The sequence below is a fragment of the Piliocolobus tephrosceles genome, chromosome 10, assembly GCF_002776525.5.
Source record: "Piliocolobus tephrosceles isolate RC106 chromosome 10, ASM277652v3, whole genome shotgun sequence".
In the NCBI taxonomy this organism is placed as follows: Eukaryota; Metazoa; Chordata; class Mammalia; order Primates; family Cercopithecidae; genus Piliocolobus; species Piliocolobus tephrosceles.
Genome location: NC_045443.1, coordinates 109,659,721 through 109,678,892, shown reverse-complemented (window position 1 = coordinate 109,678,892; position 19,172 = coordinate 109,659,721). Strand labels below are relative to the sequence as shown.

General features: G+C 40.1%; 1 protein-coding gene across 5 annotated transcripts in view; it reads left to right on the top strand.

Moving 5' to 3' along the window:
* The window catches only part of NAA25 (N-alpha-acetyltransferase 25, NatB auxiliary subunit), an 84,206-nt gene that overhangs the window by 51,720 nt on the left and 13,314 nt on the right, over positions 1-19,172 (top strand). For all 5 annotated transcript variants that reach the window (XM_023203696.2, XM_023203720.1, XM_023203711.1 and 2 more), the window contains 8 exons: positions 4,690-4,870; positions 5,611-5,710; positions 10,828-10,979; positions 11,488-11,613; positions 15,410-15,653; positions 16,060-16,183; positions 17,174-17,239; positions 18,743-18,840. In XM_023203696.2, the coding sequence (XP_023059464.1) occupies positions 4,690-4,870; positions 5,611-5,710; positions 10,828-10,979; positions 11,488-11,613; positions 15,410-15,653; positions 16,060-16,183; positions 17,174-17,239; positions 18,743-18,840 (1,091 nt within the window). The remainder of the gene's footprint in view (positions 1-4,689; positions 4,871-5,610; positions 5,711-10,827; positions 10,980-11,487; positions 11,614-15,409; positions 15,654-16,059; positions 16,184-17,173; positions 17,240-18,742; positions 18,841-19,172) is intronic.

Sequence of the window (19,172 nt, the reverse complement as noted above, 5' to 3'; positions counted from 1 at the left end):
AAAGGGCTGAAGAGGCAATGGTAAGCAAGATAAACACAACCCCTGCCCTCATGGATCATTTCACAGAGCTCTCAGTTTTGCTTGTTGTTGAGATGGAGTTTTGCTCTTGTTGCCCAGGCTGGAGTGCAGTGGCGTGATCTCAGCACACTGCAACCTCCGCCTCCTGGGTTCAAGCGATTCTCGTGCCTTAGCCTCAGAGTAGCTGGGATTACAGGCATGTGCCACCACGCCCGGCTAGTTATTATTTTATTTGTTTGTTTGTTTTGAGACGAGTCTTGCTCTGTCACCCAGGCTGGAATGCAGTGGTGCCATCTTGGCTCACTGCAAGCTCCGCCTCCTGGGTTCATGCCATTCTCTTGCCTCAGCCTCCCAAGTAGCTGGGACTACAGGTGCCCGCCACCACGCCCGGCTAATTTTTTGTATTTTTAGTAGAGAGGGGGTTTCACCGTGTTAACCAGGATGGTCTCAATCTCCTGACCTCGTGATCCGCCCACCTCAGCCTCCCAAAGTGCTGGGATTACAGGCGTGAGCCACCACGCCCGGCCAGGTTTTTGTATTTTAAATAGAGACGAGGTTTTGCCATGTTGGCCAGGCTGGTCTCGAACTCCTGACCTCAGGTGATCCGCCCACCTCAGCCTCCCAGAGTGCTGGGATTCAGGCGTGAGCCACCGCACCCGGCCTTATCATGCCATTCTTAAAATCCTTCAGACCTCAGGAAGCTGAGGCTTGAGCCCAGTAGTTCAAGGCTGCAGTGAGCTATGATCACACCATTACCTGGGTGACAGAGCAGGACCCTGTCTCTAAAAAATTTAAAAAGAAAAAAAAATCCTTCGGAGGTACCCTGTTTTCCTGAAGATAAACGTCAGATGTTTTAGGATATTTTATAATGCTATTTATAATCTGGCCTGTGTCCACATCTCCAGATGCTTAGGTATTTATGGTCTTGAATCTGCTTTAAAATTTTTTTGCAACTATCACTTAACATCATGTTGCCTGTCTTTGAAATAACTTTCTTACCTCCCTCATCTAACTTTTACCCAAATGGTGCCTTTAACAAAGCCTGTCTTGGTTTTAACTCCTTCACCACTGGGGATTTTATGCTCCTCTGAACTTCTGTAGAACATTGTATGTAACCACATGGTAGTGTTTTTTTTTTAGTTTGTTTTGAGATGGAGTCTCGCTCTGTTGCCCAGGCTGGAGTGTAATGGCACGGTGTTGGCTCACCGCAACATCGTCCTCCCGGGTTCAAGCGATTCTCCTGTCTCAGCCGCCCAAGTAGCTGTGATTATAGCACGTGCCACTATGCCTGGGTAATTTTTGTTTTTGTTTTTTGCTTTTGAGACAAAGTCTCGCTCTGTCACCAGGCTGGAGTGCAGTGGCGCAATCTCGACTCACTGCAACCTCTCCTTCCTGGGTTCAAGTGATTCTCCTGCCTCCGCCTCCCGAGTAGCTGGGACTACAGGCGCCCGCTACCACACCTGGCTAATTTTTTGTATTTTTAGCAGAGACGGAGTTTCATCATGTTGGCCAGGATGGCCTCCATCTCTTGACCTCGTGATCCACCCATCTTGGCCTCCCAAAGTGCTGGAATTACAGGCGTGAGCCACTGTGCCTGGCCTGATTTTTGTATTTTTAGTAGAGATGGGGTTTCACCATGTTACTCAGACTGGTCTCAAACTCCTAACCTCAGGTGATCTGTCCGCCTCGCCTCCTAAAATGCTGGGATTATAGGCGTGAGCCACTGAGCCCGGCCCATGGTACTTGTTACACTGTATTGTACCAAGGATGACAGTGAAATCCTTGTCGTCAGGTAACTTGTTATTTGAGCCCCTAGATTCATGAGGCTGCATAGGGCAGCAAGTCATTTTTACGTGAAAACATTAATGAACTGCTCACGTAGTAATTTGATCCCCACACAGATAGCCTTTCTTACTTATGCCTAGCATCTGTTCTCACCAATAGTGACTATGGCTTTGCTAGTCTCTTATATTAATATTTTGAGCAAGATTATGTGGCCATATGATAATAGTAACAACTGACAGTTGATTAGCAGGCATGTGAAAGTACTTTACACAAATTAAACAATTTTAGTTTAGTTTAGTTTTTTGAGATGGAGTCTCACTCTGTCGCCTGGGCTGGAGTGCAATGATGCAGTCTTGGGTCACTGCAACCTCCGCCTCCCGGGTTCAAGCGATTCTCCTGCCTCAGCCTCCTGACTAGCTGGGATGACAGGCGCACACCACCACACTTGGCTAATTTTTGTATTTTTAGTAGAGACAGGGTTTCACCATGTTGGACAGGTTGGTCTTGGACTCCTGACCTCGTGATCCGTCTGCCTCGGCCTCCCAAAGTGCTGGGATTACATGCATGAGCCACTGCGCCCGGCCAATTTAAACATTTTAATAATATAGTTACTATCACAGTTTTATAGATGAGAGAAGTGGAGGGCAGAGAGAAAAAAGGTAAATTGTCCACAATCCTACAGTGCAGACAAATACATGGGAATCATTTGCAAAATGAAATTGTAGATCTTGTAAAGATGCAGGGCTTCTTAAAGTCAGTGAAAGGGATGATGAAGTACTCCAGTCACAGTCATAATCATTGTTCAAGGTGCACCTGGCAGACCTTAGAAATCAATAGAAAGTTGATTAGGGCATTTAAAGAGATTCATTTGAATTCAAAAGGATTGAGTGCTTCAGGAAGTTGATGTTCTCAAATATTTTTTTCTGAAAGGCTTTTTTTTTTTTGAGACAGGGTTTCACACTGTAATCCAGGCTGGAGTGCAGTGGCACCATAGTAGCGCTCTGTAGCCTCAACCTCCTGGGCTCAAGGGATCCTCCCACTTCAGTCTCCTGGGTAACTGGGAGTATAGGCACATGCCACCATGCCTGACTAGTTTTGGTATTATTTATTTATTTAGTTAATTTTAAATGTTTTTAAATTTATTTTTTATTTATTATTAAATTTTATTTTTATTTTGAGATGGAGTCTTACTCCGTCACCCAGGCTGGAGTGCTGTGGTGTGATCTCGGCTCACTGCAACCTGTGTCTCCTGGGTTCCATCAATTCTCCTGCCTCAGCCTCCTGAGTAGTTGGAATTATCCACCACGCCCGGCTAATTTTTGTATTTTTAGTAGAGAAGAGGTTTTACCATGTTGGCCAGGCTGGTCTCGAATTCCTGATCTGAGGTGATCTGCTTCCCTGCCTTCCCAGAGTCCTGGGATTACAGGTGTGAGCCACTGCGCCCAGCCAGTTTTTTGTATTTTTTGTAGAGATGGGGTTTTGTCATGTTTCCCAGGCTGGTTTGAAACTCCTGGGCTCAAGCCATCTCCCTGCTTTGTCCTCCCAAACTGCTGGGATTACAGGCATGAGCTACTGTGCCCGGCCTATCTTTCTTTTCTTTTGGAAAACAGCATATAGAATATTAACTTAAAATCTTACTGTATGGTGCTTTCATTTTTGCTGTTGTTACTGACTGTAAAAGTAGCTTGTTCAAATTTTGGAAAGCAGTTTACTTAAAATCTCACTTTTTTGGACCTCAAAAGCACTCTATCACTTTTGCATTTTTTTCTTTTTTTCTTTTCTTTTCTTGAGACAAAGTTGCACTCTGCTGCCAAGGTTGGAGTGCGGCGGCATGATCACAGCTCATTGCAGTCTCAACTTCCTAGGGTGAAGCAATCCTCCCAACCTCAGCCTCCTGAGTAGCTGGAACCATAGGCAGTGTGCACCACCACATCTGGCTAATTTTTTCAAAAATGTTTTTAGTAGAGACGAGGTCTAGCTATGTTGTTCAGGCTGATCTCAAACTTGTGGGCTCAAGTGATCCTCCCATCTCAGCTTCCCAAAGTGCTGGGAATATAGGCAATGAGCCACCATGTCCAGCTAACATTTTTTTTGTGTTTTTCTTCTCTCTCTCTGTGTGTGTATTTTAAGAGTTGAGATCAACTCTTTGCTGAACATTCTTGCAGAAACATTTTCCTTTGTAATTAAAAAGTCTTCATTACTGTCAAGTAGTTATATGATGTTTCCATGTGTGGAAGTTACCATAATTTACCTAATCAGCCTCCCATCATTATATCACTAGATAGTATGATAACTATTTTTATATATAAAGCTTTATCTGTATTTCATAGTATTTTCTTTAGACGGATCCTAAAGAATAAGTTACTTATCTTGAAGCCTACAGATACATGTACCTTTTGAAATTTCATAGACCAAAAAAAAAAATTTTAGTTTGATTATTAATGAGTAAATATTTTCAAACATCCTATTTGCCATTCTGTTAGTAGAGTTACATATGGAAGAAAAATGATGTCTATAGAGAACATCTGTCTGGGGTTTCATAAAGGAAATCCTGCAGGGGCAAGATGCTGAGCTCCAGTTTTCCTTCAAAGTCCATCTCTTCCCAGAATCTGAGATTCTGTAACTTCCCCCCATAAGACCTGGTCACTTAAAATCTGCATCATTTTTGCCGCAGGCATGTTTAAGAATAGACTTGACTATTGAGGGACTCTCTGTTTAGGCGAAATTCTCTATTTTGGTTATAGATGTATATCTAAAATTTGTTCTCTGTCATTTAACTTCATTTATAGAGTGGGGGTGATGAGGTCAATAAGGTTTTGTTTTTTGTTTTTGGGAAGCTTTCATTTGCTGTCAAGATCAGTGGATAATGTTGTATTTTGGTTCTAGGTGACGAGACTGCTGTGTGGCAGGCCCTGACTTTGCTGGAAGAGGGATTAACCCATAGCCCTTCCAATGCTCAGTTCAAATTGCTGCTTGTTCGAATCTACTGTATGCTGGGTGCATTTGAACCAGTGGTGGATCTTTACTCCAGCCTTGATGCTAAGCATATCCAGCATGATACCATTGGGTTGGTAGTATATACTCTGAATAATGAGCAGCCAGCTACACCAGTGTGGGGCATACAGGACTTTAAGTTAGATTTTAAAGTTGATCCTGACATTAAGCCTTTTTGATTAAATAATAATCTGTTATGATTCATTGCAAAGCAGAAAGATTTTTATATCTGCCAGCATTTTGTAGTAATTTGAAAATTTGCACAATTTAGAAATGTAAGAGAGTTTTCCTCAGAGATAGCAAACATATATATATATATACACACACACACACTTTGAACCCTTATTCTTAGCACACATTATTTTGAAGTGTTCATTTCCACTTTGCAGTTGAAGTTGACACATATACTTTATTGACCTCAACAAAGTTTGAATTTGTATTTTGGATTTGTATTTAGACTACTCTTTATTATTATGCTATTATCACTTAATGGCATTTTCTCTGTTGTCTATGGTGCTGTTTTAGGAAGACAGCATTATGTTCTCTTAGAACTTTTATGTACCATTAATCATCAGAGTGTAAGAAAGCCTACTATATAGAACTTTAGGTCTCCCACAAAACTGAGTTAACTTTTTGCTTTTTTTAAAATTTTAACTTGTGAATTAGATCATTTCTGTGGGAGTATGTTTTAGTGTTTTCTTATGCCTAGCTATTTTTTTGCCAAGTAATATGAAGTGTAATATTTGTTACTTGAGGTAGGTAAGTAAGTATAACATGTCTTTTTTTTTTTTTCCTTCTTTCCTTCTGATCTAGTTATCTTTTGACCCGATATGCTGAATCTCTAGGTCAGTATGCTGCTGCGTCCCAATCCTGTAACTTCGCACTCAGGTTTTTTCACTCCAACCAGAAAGATGTAAGTGAAAAACTATTTTTTAACGTGATCTTGCCTGCTGACTGTACACTGTTGAGGAGCGCGTCACCTCATGTCATAAGTACACGTGTTAAGGTGCACTACGCTGAACTAGCAAGTGCCCTTAGACCACAGCTTACTGCCCAAGGCTGGTAGGGAGAGGTAGAGAGTTATTTGTGTTTGTTAGAATGGGTGTGTTTGATAGACTCTTTGGAAAGTTGCATTTAAAACTGATATTTACTGAATGGGAAGTGTTATTCATCTTAGACCTGTCTTTTGATCTCTAAGAGACTTTTCCAAGGGTAAAAGAAACAGCCCATAAGCATTCATAGCCTGGGATGCCATTTAACATTCTGCAGTAGCAGCTGCTCTCTGTTACTTTTATTTAACTCTGAAATGTATGTCCATTGTGCTGTTTGCCAACAGTGAATGTACTTGTATTTTCTTAGAAAATTAAAAGGCATTCCCAGAAACTTAGGTGAATAATATGTTTTTTAAAGTAGAAAGAAATAAAATAGAGCTTCTCTGTGCCATAATGAAAGGATGGGATTTGCACCATATTTTTCACTGCAAGCAGACTTGGGCTCTACTTGTTGGTTAAGCAGAAGTTTTTGTAGGAAAACCATATGGTCTGTACTCAGTCGACCAATTGTGAAAGAGTGCCCAACAATGAATGTGGAGAAAAGGAATGTCTCCAGGGTGGTCACTGCCTACTTGGTTTTCACAGACTTCTAAGCCTCATCGCTTGAAGTTGGCTGTGCCAGCTATCTGCCCATAGCCTTCCATTCTCATGGTCTACCAGCAATTAAGGAACTAGCAAGGAAGCTAGTTTCTGCGGTTCTTCTTGGCAAACACTCATGAGGATTTTTTTTAAACCCTTTCGTTTTAGTATAACAGGTTGACTAATCTATCTTCCATCTAATTCTTTAAGGGTGTATTGTATTCAATAGAAGCGTTTCTGAACACGGGATATAGGTTTGTTCTCAGTTTATGATAATTACGTTCTGACAAGTTTCAGGGAATGGCCTAGAGGGCTGGAATAGCAAAAGGACAGCTCTGAGCAGGTGGAAAGCAGCCTCTTGTGCTTAGATAATGAGCTGTGTACCATCAGTTGGTTCTTAGTCCTGTATCCCCTCCCCAAAGTGGTCCCCCTACCCCCCTCCCAGTGATTGGTATCTCCGTTCAGACCTCATTTTGTGGCATGCCTCTGATCAGGGAGAGAAGAAAATGAGTATTAGTATCTGAGCATGTTGCTCAGAAGGTGTGCTGGCCTGGCTTACTGGTCAGAAGGTCATCTCTAGGATGTTGGGTTTCTAAAATCTAGCATGGATGAACTATAAACCTATGAATTTTCATTGTGTGTTCAAGTATCTGTACTTGACCTCCTGTTTTCAAGAAGTTTCATTAAAAAAAAAATAGAAAGGATTGGTTTCCTCATCTCATTTATGCCCTCATTTCTGTATTTATAAGAGAGATTAAAGAAACATTTGATTTACTGAAGATTCCTTTTCAAAGGTTTGTTTCTCAAATAGCTTTGAGGTAGTGGGAGCAAATAAGGGATTAATTCCAGCCCGGTGGCTTTTCCTCTAGCTTTCAATCATCCAGCATTCTAGAATAACTGTATTACTTATGAAGATGTGGTCAATAAAGACACATTACTTTATATACATCAGACTTAGGCTTTAATTTTTTTTCCCACAAATATTGTGTCTGAAGAGTTTTTTTGAAAGAAAACTCCAAAAATAAAATTACAGAAGTATTGTAATATAGGCAAAGAAGACCCCTGGGAGCAATTTGAGGGGATGTGTCATCCTCAGTGTTTTTTTTTGTATCTTTGTTTGATGTTTTGCTGATGGTTGTGTGTGTGGCAAAAGTGACTAATTCATCTGAATGTATGTGACGTTGAACCTGATAAAATCATAGCATTTTATTGATCAGAGACTAGGACACTTCAAATATATTTTGATTACTGCTAAGAAGATGGAGCTTATTTAATCTGCTGAAAGGAGAAAATCTTGAGGAGTCCTAGAGGCAAAAGAAAAATATGGTACAGGCTGGGCACAGTGGCTCACGCCTGTAATCCAAGCACTGGGAGGCTGAGCCAGGTGAATCACCTGAGGTCAGGAGTTCAAGACCAGCCTGGCCAACGTGGTGAAACCCTGTCTCTACTAAAAATACAAAAATTAGCTGGGCATAGTGGCAGGTGCCTGTAATCCCAGCTACTCGGCAGGCTGAGGCAGAAGAATTGATTGATCTGGGAGGTGGAGGTTGCAGTGAGCTGATACTGTACCATTACACTCCAGCCTGGGTGACCAGAGAGAGACTCTGCCCCCCCACCAAAAAAGAAAAATACGGTACAGCTAGGAACATGTAGCTTGACCTTAATGTTGAGTGCCAGATAGAGACTGTGGTGTGAGCTGTTTCCTGAAGAAATCTAAGGCTAAGAAAGATTATGATTGTAGTGTCTTACTGTGTGTGTTCAACTTTGTGCTTAGAGTATTAGAAATATCTCTCTTCAAATCCAGAGTTCTGTACTCTGCATCTTCTATTCTTGGTAGTTTTTGGGATCCCCGGATGCTTTTTCCTTGGGTGACTGATACATTTCAGTTTCCACCTAGCTCTTTGACAGGACACTTTTACTTAAATGGAAAATCTAGTGTTCTGCTTAGTAACATTTTGTGCTATGGGATTGAAAGTTGTATTTGGAAGGTCTGCACAGGGATTTTCTTTCTAGAAAGGTTATTTTCTGTTGTCATCTTACTTTGGAATCGATTTTTAAAAAAATACGAGAATGAGCACTAGATTTTCATATCTTAAAAGTCACTTATGTGTTTTTACTTCTTTAAAATTTCACTTTAAAATCTCTGTTTTACACAAAAATTCGCTGGGTGTGTTGGCAAGTGCCTGTAATTCCAGCTACTTGGGAGGCTGACTCAGGAGACTTGCTTGAATCTGGGAGGTGGAGGTCGCAGTGAGCTGAGATCATGCTACTGCACTCCAGCTGTCACTCTTGGGTGACAGAGTGAGACTCTGTCTCAAAAAAAAAAAAAAAGTAAATAAAATCGAATCTCTATTTTAAGTATTCACAAAGATCATTATTCAGGGGTTTTATGTCCATATATTTCACTAATTTTTACAGTGACCAGGGTTCATTTCAGGAATCCATTCGGGATCTAAATAGCCTCATTGGTGCATAAATTAGTAGAAATAGGTACGGACAACATACTTTGATATTCAAAAGTCTTTAAAGTGCCTGTGGCTTTCAGTTTTGCCTGCAGTTCCAGTGCGGGGTTGTTTCTTCACATAGTACTACTTCCATAGCCTTGGTCCTACTGGTTGCATCCCAGGCCCTTGTCTAGCTCTGCAGTGGTACTTTACTGCAGTGTTACAGAAGGACTATCTAAAAAAGATAAGCCAGAGAACTGTGACTACCTTCTTAGTTTCTTAAAGACTATACTCTCTTTGTTACCCCTTATTTTTCTCTTTTAAAAGCCATTGCCTTTTTTTTTTTTTTTTAAATAAAGTGGTGTTCCACGGACCACTTAGAAATTAAAACTGCCTCTACACTTGGTAAGGCTGGGTTGCCTCCTTAAATTGTAGCATACTTTGGAACTGTAATTATAACTTTGATTGGAATTACTAAAGTCATATTTTCTTTTTGATTAATTGCTGAATCATGTGTTCCTAACCAGCTGTTTTTTTTTTCCCCGCCCCAGCTGTAAGTTCCTATTACAAGAGCTGATAGTAAACCTTGCTGTGTTTTCTAAGCCAAGGGGCCATAGGATAGGCACATGTGTTTAGAGTATCCTGGCCTCCTCTTGATAGGGTGTATCACTGTCCTTTAATCAAGCTAGAAGGTATACTCGAGCTTTTTCAGGTAGTCCTTCTTGAAACCTGCAGGATCACAAGTAATCTTTTTAATTTTCTTGTGTCCGTCCGTCTTTAATTTCTCCAGATACTGCAGGCAAACAGCTCGCCGAGGTGTCCCATGGGGGTTTAAAAGCCGCATCGAATGCAGTTGAATTAGCGCCCGTGGCGCAATCCCGCGGCCTGAAATGAACCCTGCAAGGCTGTATATCAGAGGGTATGTTGTTGACTATTGGCCTATTTTCCTACTGGGCAAATTATTCAGACGTAATGGAGATGGGGGCAGAGCTGATTAACTGAGGCTGTGTAAAAAGACTGTTTTTTCTAGAAAGGATCTTTTTTTGGGGCAGACATCAGCTTTGAACATAATAGTTTCCTTGGTCCAAAGGGGTAATCTCCTATCTTCTGATCCTGATGGCATAGACCCACACCCATGAAATGTTCTTTCCTGAGATTTTCTTCTATTGTGCCAGAATTTCTGCTTAGAATTCTTTATCTTGCCTCTGTTCTGTAATGTTTAATCTCTGTATATGTATTAAGCTACAATTAAAGCACACGTGGTGAATGTTCCCTTCACATACTTGTTTAAGGAAATTGCCAGCAGAGGTCTTATGTAATGTAGATGGACAAGAAACTTGGTTCTTGAAGTCTTTGTCCTCAGAATACATTATGACATGAATTTTTATAGGTCTTTTGTTTGGTGTCTTCTATCCTGATGTAATGCTCATATGCCCTGTGTTTCTAATACAGTATTCAGAGATAAGCAAAACCAAGGAGTAGCCTGTCTTTTTCTGAAGGAGAGTGGTTTTTATTTGGGCTGGGGGGGCAGGTGTTTCTATTATTCTCGTGCTTTTGGAACCTTTGTATGAAACACAGTTTATCTTAGATGCAGAAAAACATGGGGTAACATCCCTTCCAGAATGGCACTAACCAAATTTTTGACTGATGCAGCAAAACAAAACCTCAGTTCCTATTGAATTGAAAGACATGATTGCCAAGAGAAGGCTTGTGTGATGATGGCAGAAGCTAGTTATTACAATTAGTAGTATTAGTAAAGGAGATATTTGTCTAAAGTATAAGAAGGAAGAAAAACAACATTTTAAAAAGCTAATATTCTACTTGGTGACCAAGACCTTTAAAGATTAGATTTAAAACTTAATTTTAGTTTGAGTGTTTTGTTTTGACTGGCAAGGTGTGCTTACATTGCCTGACTTGTGAACTATTTATATCAAGGTGATATCTTTCCTTCTCAGACCTCAGAATATATTATTCAAGCTTACAAATATGGTGCATTTGAGAAGATCCCAGAGTTTATCGCTTTTAGGAACAGGCTGAATAATTCTCTTCATTTTGCACAAGTCCGTACTGAACGGATGCTGTTAGACCTTCTACTTGAAGCAAATATGTAAGTATTGCATGAGAGCTCTAAAGGAGCTAAGGGATTAGATCAGTTGTTAAGAGCCATTAATGGGCTCATGGGTGTTATTAGCAGGCTTAAGGTAAAATACAGGGAAAAAAGGGAGAGAGACAGTGGGGAAACAGAACTTAGTACATGTCACGGGAAATGATAGAATACTGCCAGCAACATCTTGGGACCGTTACAGAAGCCATTTAGGTCATGGTCATCAACCCCTGGTCCCTACTGTGCTTACAAAGGTTCCTCCTTCCCTACAAATCAAGAAATTTCAGAAATTAATGCTGATCCCCTTTGTTTTGTGTGGGCTTCCAGAAGCCTTTTTCTTGCCATGTAGCAAGCCAGTTTGATCTGTGCTTGGTTCTATTTCACCTTATATGAGCCCTTCCTTCCTCTTTCCCTTCCTGTCTAGTAAAACAGGAAGTCCTGATTAATAATATTTTCTGGCTATTTTACTATTAAAATAATACATGAATTTTTTTTTTTTTTTGTATCACAGATCAACCAGTTTAGCAGAAAGTATAAAGTCAATGAACCTTAGGCCAGAAGAAGATGACATTCCATGGGAAGATTTGCGAGACAACAGAGACTTAAATGTTTTTTTCAGCTGGGATCCAAAAGACAGGTAACTGGAATTTAACCCCAAGCAATTTTTAAAGTTTTTTTTCTTTCTTTCTTTTTTTTTTTTTAAAGAGACAAGGCATTTAAAGAGACCAAAATCATAGCTCACTACAGCTTTGAACTCCTGGGTGAAGCAATTTATTTTTAAAGAATTAGGATGGGCCAGGCGTGGTGGCTCAGGCCTTTAATCACAGCACTTTGGGAGGCCGAGGCGGGTGGATCACTTGAGGTCTGGAGTTGGAGACCAGCCTGGCCAACATGGTGAAACCCTGTCTCTACTAAAAATACAAAAATTAGTTGGACATGGTTGCATGTGCCTGTAATTCCAGCTATTCAGGAGGCTGAGGCAGGAGAAATGCTTGAACCCAGGGAGCGGAGGTTGCAGTGAGCCAAGGTCGCACCATTGCACTCCAGCCTGGGCAACAAGAGCAAAACTCCATCTCAAAAAAAAAAAAAAAAAGGTGAATCTAAAGTTAGAAAAAACAAACTCCACTTTGCACAAATATAAAATAATGTGTTTGTTGTAGTGATCAGAAAATATAGGTAAGCCAAATGAAGAAAGTGTAGCTCACCCCTATGCTGGGACTGCCGGTTAATCTAAAAGTTAGATCTACTTCACAGCATATATGAGAATTCCAGACGGATTAAAGACTATGTGCTAAATTTTAGATTCCTTAGAAATTGTAGAAGAAAATATAGAAAATATTTTTAAATAGGCAAGGAAAGCCTTTCTTAGCATTATACCAAATCTGGAAACATAAAGAATTTAACTTCTGTAAATAGAAATAATAAATTTGTTAAGTTCTAAAAGTTTGTAGTAAATTTCTTCATGTAAATATCCTTCATATATAGAGAGAACTCTTAATAGTCAATAAGAAAACAAGAAATTGGGCTAAGGGCTTAACAAGAAGTTCAAAGAAACACATCTTACAGCAATAAAGATTTTGTTTCTAGCAAAAAAAGATGAATACTTGTGGTCAGCAAGGCTGTGTGGAAGATACTTATTATGCATTTACACAGGGATAAATTTTATACAATCTTCCTATAGGGAATTGTAGTGATCTGTACCAAGATTTAAAATGCCACACACCATTTAATTTGGCAGATCTGCTTGTAGGAAAATAGAACCTACAGAAATAAATGCAGAAACGTGCTAAGATGTATATATGAGGTAGTTCTGAAAATTCTGTGATTTGTGGGTTGCCAAAGCCACATTCAGTGATTTAGAATTTTTGAGTCCCAGAAGGTCTCACAGGGCTGAGCATATATAGTTGCACTCAATGGCTAAGGCTTATTATAGTGAAAGGACACATGACAGAATCTGGAAGGGAAAAAGGAACAGGCAGAGTCTGGAGAAGTCAGACTTCCAGTGTTTTCTTCCTCCTCTGAGGGGAAACACTTTGTATGCTCCTTTCTCTAGCAGGGAAAAATGCAGTAACACAGGTGGAATGTTCCTTCCCAGGGAAACCCAGTAGAGACTTGGTGCTTAAGGTTTCATTGTTATGTAGGTACACTCTGTCTATCCTGAGTGGAAAGAAAGCAGGTATTCACCATAAACAACATGGTTTATATAAACAGTCTAGGCACAGCGAGCCACTCTTATTTTAGGGAACAGTTGGAGTGCAGAGTTCCCAGACATCAGCCAAGGGCCAACCTTGCAAGTAGGCCCTTCTAATGATAATAGCTGCAGGCCTGCTATGTTAACTGTTTTCTGCACACACTGTCATAAAAAGATGAAGTTTGCAAAATAGTGTAAATATTCTAACCAGTTTGTTTAAAATTAAATTGTATACATACTATTTTTAGTTACTTTTTTTTTTAGATGGAGCCTGTTGCGTACTGTAACCAATATGTTTAAAATTATTAAGTTGTATAAGTATTATTTTTAGTTGCTTTTTATTTTTGAGACCTAGTCTCTCTCTGTTGCCCAGGCTAGAATGCAGTGGCGTGATCTCGGCTCACTGCAACCCCCACCTCCTGGGTTCAAGCGATTCTCCTGCCTCAGCCTCCCAGGTAGCTGGGATTACTGGTCCCCACCACCACGCCTGGCTAATTTTTGTATTTTTAGTAGAGACGGGGTTTTGCCATGTTGACCAGGCTGTTCTCAAACTCCTGACCTCAGGCAATCCCCCGATCTGGGCCTCCCAAAGTGCTGGAATTATAGGTGTGAGCTATCTCACACAGCCCCTATTTTTTTTTTTTTTGGTGGGGGGACAGAATCTCACTCTGTCATCCAGACTGGAGTGCGGTGGCGTGATATCGGCTCACTGCATCCTCCACCTCCCGGACTTAAGCAATTCTCCTGCTTAGCTTCAGCTGGGACTACAGGCGTGTGCCACCCCAGCCGCCTAATTTTTTTTGTATTTTTAATAGACATGGGGGTTTTACCGTGTTAGCCAGGGTGGTCTCGATCTCCTGACCTCATGATCTGCCTGCCTCAGCCTCCCAAAGTGCTGGGATTACAGGTATTAGCCACTGCGCCCAGCCACAGCCCCTATTTTTAGTCAGATTTTTATACATCCGTATTACAAAAGTCTAAAAAGATCTATGCCAAACTTGATAATACTGTGGGTATTGGTTATCAGGGCAGCTTTTCTACCTTTTACATTTTTCTGTCATTTGAATTTTTTATATCATGTATTATTATTTTTATTAGAGACAGGATCTTACCCAGGCTGGAGTACAGTGGCGTGACCATATCTCACTGCAGCCTTGAACTCCTGGGCTCAAGCAATCCTCCAATCTCAGCCTCCCTAGAATCTGGGACTATAGGTGTGTACCACCACGTCCAGCTAATTTTTTGTATTTTTTTTGTAGAGACTGGGTCTTGCTATGTTTACCAGGCTATTCTCCAACTCCTGGCCTCAAGTGATCCCTTACCTTAGCTTCCCAAAGTGCTGAGATTACAAGTGTGAGCCACCACACCTGTCCTCATGTATTATTTTTATAATCAGAGAACAAAGTGTCATTTATAGGGAAAATACCTCTTTTTTTTTTGAGACAGAGTCTCTCTCTGTCGCCCAGGCTGGAATGCAGTGGTGCAATCTCGGCTTACTGCAAGCTCCTCCTACCTGGTTCATGTCATTCTCCTGTCTCAGCCTCCCGAGTAGCTGGGACTATATGTGCCCGCTGCCATGCCCAGCTAATGTTTTTGTATTTTTAGTAGAGATGGCGTTTCACCTTATTAGCCAGGATGGTCTCGATCTCCTGACCTTGTGATGCGCCCACCTCGGCCTCCCAAAGTGCTGGGATAACAGGTGTGAGCCACTGCGCCTGGCCGAAAATGACCTGTTGAATAGGTTATCATTCCCATTTTATTGATAGTGAAATGGTGTTTGAGAACATTTTGGCTTGTCTTAGGTCATTCACCTAGTAAATGAAAGCTGGAACCATTCAAAGGCATCTTAACTGGTGAAAGTTAACTTTTAAAAGATTTGAGGCCAGGCGTGGTGGCTCTTGCCTGTAATCCCAGCACTTTGGGAGGCCGAGGCGGGCAGATCACGAGGTCAGGAGATCAAGACCATCTAACACGGTGAAACTTCCAAGCTGTTGGAAGTCTCTACTAAAAATACAAAAAAAAATTAGCCGGGCGTGGTGGCGGGCGCCTGTAGTCCTAGCTACTCGGGAGTCTGAGGCAGGAGAATGGCGTGAACCCAGGAGGCGGAGCTTACAGTGAGCTGAGATGGTGCCACTGCACTCCAGCCTGGGTGACAGAGCAAGACTCCATCTCAAAAAAAAAAAAAAGATTTGAAAGCAATGAATTGAATAAGTTAGATAATTTGGGGATGTTTCTGTTTAAGGGATGTTTCTGAAGAACATAAGAAACTTTCCTTAGAGGAGGAGACCTTGTGGTTAAGAATCCGATCCTTAACATTGAGGCTGATCAGTGGACTTCCAAGTCTCAACCACCCTGTGGAGCCAAAGAACTCGGAGAAGACTGCCGAGAATGGGGTATCCTCCCGGATTGATATTCTTCGTTTGCTCCTTCAACAGCTGGAGGCAGCCCTGGAGACAGGAAAGCGATTTATTGAGAAGGATATTCAGGTACCATCAATATGTATTTACCATCAAAGTTGCAATAATTACATTTGTGACTGTTTTATAAACAGGAGTTTGGGGTGGGTGAGTAGTAAGGAATTGTTTTGTCCCAGTTTATGGCTTCTGTAGGAGAAAGAGGAATATTTTAGACTCAGAGGGAATTGCAGAGGCTTCCTCAATATCCAGACTAGTGAGGGAGAAAGCAAAATAACTTTTAGTGATGGTAAGTTTTTAATAGCTAGCAACAAATTAATATAGATGTTCTGTTTTTACTGTAATGATTCAGTTTATTAGTTTGCTGATTAGTGGCTTTTAGCTGAGACAGGTTTTTATTCACTAGTTATCTGATTTTCTTATTTTGTATGCATTTAGATGGATCTAGAAGAGCATTATTTTTCTCCCTTTTTTCCAGTATCCTTTCCTTGGTCCTGTACCTACCAGAATGGGTGGATTCTTTAATTCTGGCTGTTCTCAGTGCCAGATAAGCTCTTTTTATCTCGTCAGTGATATTTATGAGCTGGATACCAGTGGTTTAGGTAAGTGTGCACTGTGTGTTTACAGGGTCTTTGTCATAGAAAATGTAGTACACGTAATAAAATGTCTGTAACCTCACATTTGGAAAATTTTAGAGTATATGGCAGCTGGAAGCTGTTCTGGAAATGTCTGCTTTAGTATACGAGAGGGTACAGTCATAGGTTACAAAGTAATGTTTTAGATGCTTAAGTAATGTTTTAGATATTTAAAATCACTTGTTAGGTCCGGAAGTTGAAGAAATTCTTCATTTATTGAAAAGCTGTTGGATTTTAAAAATGAAGCAGTAGGCTGGGCGCAGTGGCTCACGCCTGTAATCCCAGCACTTTGGGTGGCTGAGGCGGGCTGATCACCTGAGTTCAGGAGTTCGAGACCACCCTGTCCAGCATGGCAAAACCCCCTGTCTATTAAAAATACAAAACTTAGCCAGGCATGGTGGCGGGTGCCTGTAGTCTCAGCTACTCTGGTGGCTGAGGCAGGAGAATCGCTTGAACCTGGGAGGCAAAGGTTGCAGTGTGCCAAGGTAGCACCACTGTGCTCCAGCCTGGACGATAGAGTGAGACTTTGTCTCAAAAAAAAAAAAAAAGGAAAAGAAGCACTAAACTTTGTAGAGAAGAGATTTTTTTTTGTAAGCTCTCAACCCATGAAAATCACAAATACTCTTAATAGACTTTTCCTTTTATTTATCTGTTTTTTTTAATCATAAGGTTAGTAGATCCTACCATTTAGAGTGTTTGAAGCACATAGATTTTAAGCCCTGTTAAAGAATTTTAGGTAGTACCTTTGGTAGAAAGGTAATTAGTGCCTTTCCTTTTATTCTTCCTTTTCCTTTCATTATCTTTTTCTTTTTGTCTCAAAATAATGAAAAATGCATAAGGGTCTGTAGAGAAAAGAAAATGTCCTTGCCCATGAACTTCTTGCAGGTATTTATCTTGCTTCTTTATCTTACTAAAAATGGAATTGAAAGTTTTTCATTTTTTGTTTTTCAATTTTAGAGGATACAATGGAGATCCAGGAACGAATAGAAAATAGTTTTAAGTCTTTACTAGACCAGTTAAAAGGTAAGTTTTCCTACTGTGGATTCCTATATTTGTATCTGGTTGTATGGCAATAGCTTGGAAGTTCTTTCCCCCATTCCCAAACCCAATCACCCAGAGATAAGTAAGTAGTGTTAACACTTTGGAGTCAATACTCCTGGATGCCACCTAAGCACTTATATGTGTGTGAATGAAAATACAGATAACAAATAATTTTTAAACATAGAAAATGGTGTAATACATGCTTTTTTGACTTTAATTTTTTTTTGTTATTTTGGATACCTTTCCATGTTAGTTATATATACTCCATTTATTTTTAAGACTGCATAATATTCTATAGTATCGCATTAACATTTTTTATGTTCTCCCCAATTGGTGACATATTATGTATATGAGTTATTTCTTCTATCAATGCTGAAATGAATATCTTGGGACAAATTGTTAGGGTATTGTTTGAGTCTTTCCTTGGGATTAAATTCCCAAGAATTTAATAGAATTATTAAATTGTTAAATTCCCAGTAATTTAATAGAATTGTTAAAAGGCACATATATGCATCTTATATCTATAAGAGTCTTTCTGGCCGGGCATGGTGCCTCACGCCTGTAATCCTAGCACTTTGGGAGGCTGAGGTGGGTGGATCACAAGGTTAGAAGATCGAGACCATCCTGGCGAACACGGTGAAAACCCGTCTCTACTAAAAATACAAAAACATTAGCCAGGCGTGGTGTAGTCCCAGCTACTCAGGAGGCTGAGGCAGGAAAATGGCGTGAACCCGGGAGGTGGAGCTTGCAGTAAGCCGAGATAGTGCCACTGCACTTCAGCCTGGGTGACAGAGTGAGACTCGGTCTCAAAAAAAATAAAGGAGTCTTTCTTTTTAGGACCCTAAATGATTTTTTTTTTTTTTTTTTTAAAGAGATGAGGTCTTGTTATGTTGCCCAGGATGGACTCTAACTCCTGGACTGAAGCAGTCCTTCTGCCTTAGCCTCCTGAGTAGCTGGGACTACTGGTGTGCACCACCGAGACTGTCTTGGTCTTATATTTTATTGCCCAGATGAAGAATGTCTGAAAACTTAATGATTAAGATTATGATAATATTTATTATCTGTTATGAAGATGCATTTCTACAATGTACCATTTTGGTCTTTCAGTATGAAGATGCATTTCTACAATGTACCTTTTTGGTTTTTCAGTTCATAATGGCACAAGTCCTCTGAATCATTCACTTAGAGTCTTAGTCTTATTGTGCTCATGATCTGTCTGAAAAGGCTTCGCTGGTGTTTAGACCGTAGAATATATAATTTTTAAGGCTACCTTTTATATTTTGAAGACTATAGGGCAATAGCATGGCTTTTTAAAGAACTTAAAATAGATAGTCTGTCCTTTGAAGTTTGGTTCATTATGAAAAATGAAAAAAAATTGCTTTCTAAATTAAGTTTTTATTTGCTTATTCTTTGTTTGTGTGTTATGTTCCTTAAAATAGCATTGAAATAAAAGCTGAATAAAACTAAACTGTTTTTTGTTTTCAGATGTCTTCAGTAAATGTAAAGGTGACCTCTTAGAAGTTAAAGACGGTAACTTGAAAACACATCCTACTCTTTTAGAAAATCTAGTTTTCTTTGTTGAGGTAAGTTTTTGTTCTCTTTCTACAAGACATTGTTGTTCTTAATGGTCTACAGGATTCATTTTTCAACAGTGAACAGGTAATAGGCACCTTATACCTGCAACTTAACCCTCCATCCCTGTTTTTGTTAATTGAAAAGCAAATTTAAATCATTTTCTAAACCAATTCCTTCCAAGAATTCTGAGATGATTTCATTCCTAATACTTAGGTAAAACTTCTTGAAATTTGCTATACTCATCTCTAAACTTCTCCAGATTCACCCCAAATCTAGCTGTTTTCGTTCTCCTTTCTGACTCACTCTTTATTATGTAGTTTAATTCTTCCAGCTTCTTTTA